Source organism: Heloderma suspectum, chromosome 2 (assembly GCF_057233095.1).
Source record: "Heloderma suspectum isolate Gila_16-S chromosome 2, 16-S_ref, whole genome shotgun sequence".
NCBI lineage: Eukaryota > Metazoa > Chordata > Lepidosauria > Squamata > Helodermatidae > Heloderma > Heloderma suspectum.
This window is the reverse complement of record NC_139459.1, coordinates 267,153,583-267,163,929: the sequence shown is the minus strand read 5'-3', so window position 1 is coordinate 267,163,929 and position 10,347 is coordinate 267,153,583. Positions and strand designations below refer to the sequence as shown.

At 44.4% G+C, this 10,347-nt stretch overlaps 1 protein-coding gene across 3 annotated transcripts in view; it reads right to left on the bottom strand.

Annotated features, from left to right (window-relative positions):
* Positions 1-371: 371 nt before the first annotated feature.
* TCOF1 (treacle ribosome biogenesis factor 1) overlaps positions 372-10,347 on the bottom strand; it is a 67,613-nt gene continuing 57,637 nt past the window's right edge. For all 3 annotated transcript variants that reach the window (XM_084839151.1, XM_084839153.1, XM_084839154.1), the window contains 3 exons: positions 5,470-5,537; positions 2,752-2,785; positions 372-957 (listed from right to left, as the gene is read on the bottom strand). In XM_084839151.1, coding sequence (XP_084695277.1) covers positions 2,756-2,785; positions 5,470-5,537 — 98 coding nt within the window. In that variant the 3' untranslated portion in view covers positions 372-957; positions 2,752-2,755. The remainder of the gene's footprint in view (positions 958-2,751; positions 2,786-5,469; positions 5,538-10,347) is intronic.

Sequence of the window (10,347 nt, the reverse complement as noted above, 5' to 3'; positions counted from 1 at the left end):
AGGGGGAGAGCGGGGTTGGTGGGACATTCTGGAGCTTTTGCCTGCCCAGCAGCATACAGTGGGTGCTCCAGAGAGCCCCACTGGCCCTGCTTTCCAGCTGCAGTGGGAGAGTAGCTGGCGGGACTCTCTAGAACAACCACTAGTCCTCTGGTCCGCCCTGAGATATGTTTTCCTAAACCTTTCCCTCAAACTGTGAGACCTGGAAACGTGCTCCTCTTTCAAAATGAAAAGAAAAAAGACAAAGGCAAAACACATGATCGGCTTCAATACAAAATCACAGGTGTGTCTAGTTAGCCAAATTCCTCAGGTACATTCAAGCTGCTGAGAGATTTGTACAGTTTTAGTTTCCAAAGATACGCACACTCTTTTTTCCAGTCAATCTTTTATTGTGTTCTATTTTTTAAAAAAAGGGAGAGAGAGAAAAAAGGTGAGACAAAAAGCCAATCTTGGTACAACAAAGCTTCGTACATATGGAGCACAAATACCAGAAGGAAGGATAGATACAGACTAGAGTCAGTGGGCCTCCTCCTCCTTTAAGGTTAAAATAAAAGTTAACTGGAAATCTGGTAGGATGAAGAGGGAGGGTGATGTTTTCCTTTCAAAAATATAACTCCTAAGGGTTGAATGGGGGTAGAGGAGGAAGTGAAGATAGCAATTAAAGAAATTACTGCATTAGAGATTGAGCAATCAAAGCCATCTCCCGATCCCCACATATTCCATTTCCATAGTGACAGTATTCACATCTTCTCTCTTGGCAATGAAATCAGTGTACCTTCCCAACCCCTTACCCAGGTCAATTGCAAGCAATGCTTAGCTCTAAAAGTCACTGTTAAAAAATAGTTATAAATTAAGATTTAAATTCAAATCTTTGACATTCAGGTCTTCTTTTGTTTAAAAAAGATAAAACAGTTCCTTTCTGCTGAACGCTCCCAGTCTTCACTTCGTCCTATGAAGCCACTGTAAGAAAAGGGGAGTTGGGAAGAGGAAATGATAAAAAGTTCTATACTACAAGGAGAGAGATCATGCCAGTAAGTGGTGGGCCTAGTAACGAGAAGGGAAACACAGTCTGCAACTGTATTATTTTATCTTATTTTTATGTGTTTATTACATTTCTAATCTGCCCAATAACTACTGTTCTCTGGGTGGATTGCAAACATTATTATGAGCAACTGCCAACTATTTGCATTCACACATTAAAGAGGAGCACCTCTTTCTCCTGCCAATGACTTAGCTTCCTTTCACCTGACTGTCCACACAAAGGGACCTTGTCACATAGGAGGATTCTCAAGCCTGCGTCTCAAAGCAAGAAGTCTTGTAGGCTTTTATAAGTCTTCAGCTGACCTATTCCAGATTGTGTCACACAATTGTTTTTAATGTCTTCTTAAAGGTAAATGGATAAAGGATGTGCTCCAAAAAGGAAAGGAAAAGAAAGATCTTGATTTTCAGTTCAGTTGCAGTGTAAGGTTTCCCCTCCTGAACTCTAAAGAGGACAAAAGTTACCTAAGATGGCATAGAAGGCTACCAGAGAACCTCCCCTCCCGCCCCCCCGAAAGCCAAAAAACAGGTTGTAGTGGTGATCTCTGATGCTGCTTGGTATTGTCTGATGTTATTTATTGCATATTTTATTCTAATGGTATCATGTAACTAGCCCAGAGAACTTTTGCTATTCAGTGGACTAAAAAATAGAATGCATACATAAACCGAGAACCCTCAATGCTGATCTGAGGTGCTGGGAGGTGGTGCTGGTATTCTACCACATTTGCCTATGGAAAGAACAGGAATGGAGGGGGAACATTTTTTTCTTGTTGTAGGGTCAGTTCTGGGGACAAGGTACACAAGAGAGTCTTTTATTAATCCCTCTTCAGCTGTGTCGAGGGGGCGGGAGGCTTCATGGAGAGCCACTGGGAAGAGATCTAATTCAGGCAAAATGTCTATGACATTACAGTTGCTGCACTTTATGTATTTATTATGTATCGGCATCCCACCCCATCAAGCAGATTTGAGGCAGCTTAAATGCATAAACCTGTAAACATTAAAATTGGTCCAATAGGTTTTGGTCCAGAAATTCAGCCCCACCCACTCTCATACACAGAGCCATCACATAGTCATCACAAGTTTGAAAAGAATTGTTATTGTGGAAAATATACATTTTTACCTATCCTCTTCCAAGCAGTGAAAATAGACAAGCTGAAACCTCAGCTAAATTCTCGTACTTGAAGGGGAAAACCCCTCACCATTCACCCCATATCCTTTTCCACCTGTAGGTTTAGTTATTAAAGGAATGGGCCTAAAAGCATCATGGTGGATTTTTCTGCCAACACAAGCATATCATTTATATGTACATTATTTATATTATTTATATTGTTGTATTTTTATACTTGTATTTTGTTCATTGCCTTGGGTGGATGTGGTCCAAAAAGGCAGCTCATAAATATTTTAAAAGAAAATACAAATATGCATATCCCTCGACCAGCCTTTTCGAGCCTGGGTCCCTCCAGCTATTGATGGACAGACTGCAACTCCCATCAGCTCCAGCCAGCATGGCAATAGTCAGGGATTATGGGAGATGTAATCCAACATGGGGCAGGCTGCTTTAAAATTAACAGTGTTCATAGAGGGAAAGAAAACCCCAGCTCCCTTGAATGAGTGTTTTTTCTAAGCAAAAGATTCTAGCCAGAAAGAGAGAGACATAAATCTAAGATTTGCCATGTTAACACGAAATAAATCAGTGGAGCACTTAACGTTACTTACATGCTCACGCTGTTCCCTCAAGGTCACCAGTTTTCTGAAAGAAATCCAAAACAGGGTACTTAGATTTGTGTGGGTCTCTCTCTCTCTCTCTCTCTCTCTCTCTCACACACACACACACACAGTGGATGCTGCCTTGGAGATCCTTGTCTCATTTCATAGCATAAAGAACACAGACCCAGGTTCAGATGGTGAAATAAGTCCTTACAATTCTTCCTAGAGTCAGCCACCCATGCACCCCTGTGAAGGTTTGAGGCCTACAGAGGCAAGGAAAGGTAAAAAGGTTTTTTACCTTTTTACCTTTTTACCTAGAGGCCTGGGTTTTTTTGTTGGGAGGGGGTATCCCTGAGAAGAGTAGTTTCATTTCCCTGGTTAAGTTTGATTTTCCTGTGTCAGGTTTCATTTCTCCAGGTTTGAAACAGTACTTTTGGTTTTGGGGGAAGGAAGGGATAAAAAGGGAGAGAGTCAGTGAGAAAGAGAGAGAAGACCAGAGCTTGAAGAGAGAGCAGGAAGAAGCAGTCTGGAGAAGTCTAAGCGCAGCTAGGGTAAAGGAACTTGCATCTTTGCAACCTTTATTTTCTCTTAATGCCTTTTGTATCACTCAGCTCTGTTATGTTGATACCTTTAGTTGTGATTTGCTTGCTTTAATTTACCAGTAAACTGTTGTGGTTAACACTCAGGTGTCTGGAGTGTCAGTCGCCCCACGCCTACAGCGTAAACCCTGCATTATTGGGAAGGGAAGTTTAAAAGAAAGAAGGTGGGACTCTTAAGGAGGCAAGAGATCCTTAAGGAGTTGCCAGGTCATAAGGGGAATCCTGACAAACCCTCTCTCCTGCCTCCATCTCGCACACTGGCCAAGTGCCCTGTTTTAAGAAATAAAAAGCACATTGGGAAAGGACATCCAAAGACATCTCATGCTCCAATGCAAAATGTAGTTCTGGAAAGGGTGGGGGGTCAGCCTCAAGACTCACTGTTTGGTTTACCATTTGGGCTGAAGGAGGGTAAACTCCCTGGGAGGAATTGTGTCAGAATTGAGCAAGTGCTCCCTGCTCATGGCCGCATGCCGGAGGACATCCAAAGCAAAAAACCTCCTGTGACATCCTGGTGAAGAATACAAGCTGCAGAAAAACTATGTGTCCAACTGCCAGTCCAGCCCAGTTTATCTTTCAGGACACCTGCTAGTATAGCCATGTTAAGGAAAACTAGCACTACTGCTCTTTTCTTCTTTTTAATTTAAGATTGCCTCCTGGGTTAAATGCATATCCCAAACCTGTGTGGCCGAAAAGTGACAAAGTTTTGGAGGATCAGATGTTTCCTGTCGTAAAAAGATTATAACAGCTTTGTTATGTGCCATCACAATATTCATACAGAACAGAGCCCCACAGTATGAGAGTGTACCATGACTGAGCAAAGTAAAGTATTTTATGGGCTTGGTTCAGTAGAAGTTTTCCATCACACTGCACGCACACGGAGATTGGAACCAGCTGAACTGTTTTGCACGTAGCTTCAGTCCAAGTGCCGACATGCAGGCGATGCCTACTCTAACTGTACTCTGAATATTTCCAAGGTGGCCAGAGTTGAAGCTCATCCAAACAAGTTCAAGCTCATCCAGGGAACATGATGCAATTTGTGTGGCACCGTCCTGCCTCAGGACTGTGTGTGTGCGTGCCCGTGCGTGTACATGAGAGAGAGAGAAAGAGGAAACACACACATGTCTGAATGTGCCCCAAAGTTAGGTCATTCACTACACATGCAAAGCTAGCATGGGAGGGAGAGAACTGAGCTGGGAGCCTCACCCATCCCTCCACCCGACATGCCAGCTCATAGCAGAGGGTTCTCAAATTGGATGCTGCATCTGAGCGAGGGCAAGTCTTCCCACCCAACACAAGTGCAAGGGAAAGGGTGGCCTTTCTCATGTTCAAGAAAACCTGTCCCCTAAAAATAAAGTTTGAGAAGGAAAAAATAAACCTCCACCCCTCTTCACAGGTTATGGTTTTGAGGCGGCGGCAAATCACTGAGGAGCAGAGCCATGTACCTTAGGACTGTGTGCCCATTGGGGACAGGATTATTAACATTTAGAAAACTGCTGTAAGCTGCTCTAAGCAGGATATAAAGGAAATAAAATAAAAACGACATCTGCATTCGTTAATTCTGTACATTTGCATCCCTGACTGGGGGATATTGTTCCTATATCCCCTCTGCGACATAATACCCACACTAAAGAGCTTCCCTTACCTCCTTCTGATCTGATACATTTGGCCTTTATTTCTCTAAAGCAGGGCTCTCCAGCCTTTTTGGGCCCATGGGAACATTTGGAATTTTGAGAAAATATCACGGGCACCACTGAAATCCTGTACACACTTACATGAGAGGAGGTCCCACAGAACTCAGCAGGTCTCAAGTTCTGAGTAGACCTACATAGGACTGCTCTTTCCCTCGCACCCAGCCTTCTCTTCTCTCTCACATGTGTGTGTACACCCCCCCCCCTACATATATCCCCTCAATGCAAACTTGAATTTGATGGTGATTTGAAAGGGATTCCTTGTAAAATCCTAAAGGCTGATGAGAATCACTGTACACAGGCGCGTGCACACACACACGCGCGCGCGCAGACAGAGAACAGTTGGTTCCATCCAGCACCATTCTAAGGCACTGTAATACGTAAAAGTAGTCAAAGATAGGTTTACATTAGAGGATCAAGCTTCCCTAATGTCCTCTTACCTTCTTTTTCTTCTTTTTCTTCTGTGACCCATCTTCAGTAAGAGATGCCAGCTTTTTGCTTTTTTTCTCTACAAAACATAAAGGCCGGGGGGTGAGGAAGAGAAGAGTAAGACCACAGCTTTTCAAAAACAGTGCTATAGTCAGTCACAAAACAACACACCCAACTTTAAGGATTTTAAATGCAGGAACTCTTACACCAGATTCCCCAAGGATACTGCACCAGTATTGTCACGAGAAAATGGGTTCTGAAGCAATTGAAGGGGATTATTATTATTATTATTACTACTACTACTACAGCTACAAGAAGTCTTCACGATAGAGATTAAAACTGCAGCTGAGTGGTGGATGGGTGTCTGTTCTGCAAATATCTAGCATTAAGTCAACTATTTTCCCACCAACATTCAGCTTCACATCAAAGGGATGTGTATTGCAGAAATAAGTCCTGGAATATCGATATTGGTGTAAATGAATGAAAACTGTCTAGCCATTTTGTGTTTGTTTTTAGTTAGAAAATGGTTGTTTTCTGTTTAGAGGATGTTCTTAACCAGAGTAACTGAAGTCTGCTTGGCTGTCTATAAAAAGGGAGGCTCAAGCGGAACAAGCTATTCAGTCACTAGGTTATCATCTGCAGAGCTCCATGGAATTTTTCCTAGATTAAGGAAATATCTACATTTAGATCACTCAACACAAGGAGGTGGTGTTTCCTCCGAGTACCTAAGATTAGTATTATCAGCCTACATCTTATGTTGTGTTTTATTTTCATTTATCTGAGCTTACTGTTTATTATTGTCATCAGTATATGTGTTTTTATTAAAGTTTATTGATGACAAAGTTGTTGGAGTTCCAAGTGGTGACAGATACATGATGAGTCCCGCACTTGGTTCAGATCACCCTGAATAAAATAATCTGTTCACCCCCCTTCCAGGCAGCTGACACAGCCAGCATTCCTAGGCGGGCTGCTGTGAATAATGTCTGGATATATACACTCACACTAGAGAGCAAAAGGGAGAGATTTTATCAATTCTGTTGCAAGCACCAAGGGAGGCAGCCCTCAAAACCAAAATGGTGAAAAAGCACAGATATATAAGCAAGAAGTATCTTTCCAAGGGGTGCCCATGGGAGAGGGAAGGAGAGCAGTGGAGAGGCAGAGAGATTAATTCATTCCTAGGCTCCCATGAAATTAAAAGACGCTTGCTCCTTGGGAGGAAAGCTATGGCCAACCTAGACAGCATAGTAAGAAGCAGAGACATCACCTTGCCGACAAAGGTCCGTCTAATCAAAGCTATGGTTTTCCCAGTAGTAATGTATGGCTGTGAGAGCTGGACTATAAGGAAGGCTGAGCGCCGAAGAATTGATGCTTTCGAACTGTGGTGCTGGAGAAGACTCTTACGAGTCCCCTGGACTGCAAGGAGGTCAAATCAGTCCATCCTAAAGGAAATCAACCCTGAGTGCTCATTGGAAGGACAGATACTGAAGCTGAAGCTCCAATATTTTGGCCACCTAATGCGAAGAGAAAAGTCCCTGGAAAAGACCCTGATGCTGGGAAAGACTGAAGGCAAAAGGAGAAGGGGACGGCAGAGGATGAGATGGCTAGATAGCATCACGGATGCAATGAATATGAACTTGAGCACACTCCGGGAGAGAGCGCAGGACAGGAAGGCCTGGCGTGCTATGGTCCATGGGGTCACGAAGAGTCGGACATGACTGAACGACTGAACAACAACAACAACAAGGCTCCCACTTCCTACAGATTGTGGAGATTTTTAAGCCTGCTGAGCTTCTCTGGAGAATTCGTTCTTGAGGTCATCAAGACTGCTGCTGCTTTCCCTGCAAAGGCTCCTGAAAGAGGAGGCAGTTTGGGTTTGGACAGGGGGGCACCAAAGGGCAAGAGAAAAACCTCAAGTCAGCCCTCGGGTCAACACCTGATCTTAAGATGCCTTCTACTTAGAAGTGGCCATGGACAAGGAGGGGACGGCTGATTTTGTCTTAGTGGTTAACAGAGAGGGAACCACAGGCCCAATGCTTATATAGCCTAGCTGCTCAACAGGGCGCAGCAAGAGTATACTGAGCGTGAAAAGCAAGTCCTGGGCTGCATGGAAGTGGGTTGACCTGACAAGCTTTAAACAGGATCATGTTAAGAACCAACAATACTCCGGGAACCTTCTTTTACTCTTGCCAGGGGATTCAACATTTACTGGGTAAAATCAAAGATGGGAATGTATTTAGCCCAAGGTTTGGCTGCTCTGGTGGATGTTGTTGCTTGAAACTTGGGGCCTAGTAGTCAAAAGAGACATCCCGCTCTCCCTTAGCAACTTGTCCATGAATGCATTCCTTGGAGAGCCCATGGCTCAGTGTGATAGAGCACATGCTTGGCATTTATTTATTTTATTTATTGCATTTATACCCCGCCTTTTTTCCTCTTGCAAGGAACCCAAGGCGGCTTACATTATCCTCCTCCTCTCCATTTTATCCTCACAACAACAGCCCTGTGAGGTGGGCTGGGCTGAGAGTCTGTGACTGGCCCAAAGTCACCCAGAGAGCTTCCATGGCTGAGTAGGGCTGGGAAAGAATCCTGCCTGAAACCCTGGAGAGCCGCTGCTGCCAGTCAGTGTCAGCAATACTGTGCTAGATGGAGCCAGGGTCTGACTCAGTATAGGGCAGATTCCTATGTTCTTAATGGGGGACCCAAGAGGGAGCTGTGGATGGCCTAGGTCTAGACCAGCCTCCCCCTGCCTGGTGTATTGGGTTGGCTCCCTCTCTGCTGTCCTTCCGCCTGCAGGCAAAGGCCTTTTTATTCAAGCAGGACTTTGGCGTATAAGCGGATCTATTTTTAGTCAGTGTTGTGTTTCACTGTGGTTTTAATATATTTGTTTTATTACTGTTTTAATTGAGTTCTTATCTATGGATTTAAGCCACATTGAGTGCCATCTTCTCAGCAGAAAGGTGGCGGTGGGGGGAAATAAATAAATAAATAAATAAATAAGGCAAATAAATAAAAAAAAGACTCTCCATCATCCTCAGCCAGGTGGTTGACATCCAATACATCTGGAGGGCACCATATTGTGGCAAGGTAGTCTAGGGGGAAGCACCAGAAACACATTCCCACAATTTCAAGAGGCCATTATCGCCAGCAGAGATAATAAAGGCCGGCCCTTTGCCCATGGATCCTCTTTTGGTAGAGGAGGTCCAGATATAGGGGATGCCCTTGGAAGCAGGTTCTGTCCTGCCGGGGTGTTTCCTGAATCAATGCAGTAAGGTGTTTGGGATCACTCAGATGTGGCATGCAGAACATCACCTCTAGTTACCCAGGCTGGTGAAACACTATGACAGAAGTGTTCTCAGAACATGTGGCTCAGCGGGCCCTCAATCACTAGCACCGTGCCCAAGGGGGAAAACAGGTGGTGGTGGCGGCGGCTCAGGTTAGAGTCAGGTCTGTCGAGGGACCAGCTGAAGGTCTGCCTTGCCTGGCTGATTAAGAACAGGCATGAGCGCAGATACTGGACACCCCATTTCCTTTTACATTAAAGATATGATCCCCCCGTTTCTGGATCAAGTTTCTGGATCAAGCCCCATTTTTGCAGACACCAATCAAAGGAAGTACTGCAAGAAAACTGTGCATACATGGCTTTTTCAAAAAGGTGGGGAGGTATTATGTTAAGCCTGCCAGAGTCTGTGCCCCCCAAACGTGCCCTGCTATGGTTAGTCAGCTCTATCAAAAACCGTCCCCTGGCTCTCTTTCCACCCACTCCATTTCCCTTTCTCATCCTTTGCTAGAGGAAGGCTGCAACTGCCGCTTATGAGCCAGCAGAGTGAAAGAAGAGCAACATACAAAGCTTTAGCAGGAGCTACACACAGGCCAGAGCTGCCCTTCCAACAGAGTATTTAAGAGCGGTCCAGTAACTCGCTTGTTCTCTGTGAGAACAGCAGTTCTCAGCGATTAAATACAGGTTTAATATTGTTGAGTCATCTGCACAGATATTCATGACTTACCCAATTAACTGTTTCATGCAACAACAACAACAACAACAACACCCCAGCAGCTCTTGGAACTGAAGCATGCATTTTTGCTCTGTCTGTGAAGCTAGGGAAATAGCCTCCATTCCAATTTTAAAGGCGGAACTCCCTTTTCCATAACAGTGAAGGCTGCCATTTCCTAGCTCTCTGGCTATGCAAATGCCCTGTCATTTGAAATAGTCAAGCCTTCTCCTCCTCCCTGTTGTCTGCCTTGCTATGTGGAGGGGGTGGGGGGAGAAGGTCGGTGCTGAGAGTGAATACACCCTTCCTGCATGTGCAGACACACCCCAGCTGTGAGGGTTGTGCTTTTTATGGGACATGATGCCCAGATGTGGCTTTTGTCCCTAGATGCACTTGCAAAAGACAGAGCTCCTGCTCAGATGCATGCTGCAGAATGATGTTTTAAGCAGTGCCACAACCTTAACAGGAAAGATTTTGCCGCTCAAAGCGCTTGTCCATGAACCAACCCCAAACCATGCACCCGCATGCTGGGGAAGGCACCAAAAGAGGCCAATATGATGGGCCAGTTTATATGGGGATAAAGTGCTAGCAAAGATTAAGCTTGTTTTTCATTTTGCTTTTGAGTTATATTTATATGCTGCTTTTCCATTAAAATCAACAGCCAAAGCAGCTTGCAATAAAAAAAAAATACAACATGACCAAAAAACAAGCAATGCAGCTTGGACTGTGTGTAGCATAGTCTCATGAGTTAAAGGGACAAACTAAATAGGTGTATCCAAAACAATACTGGGTCCACACTGGTTTAGCAGGAACAGAAAGAAAGGAGCTCCTGATACCTGGGTTTGGATCATGTTACTGGAGACAGTCTAATCATAGCTCAGCCTTCCATGTGGCCTGGAACTA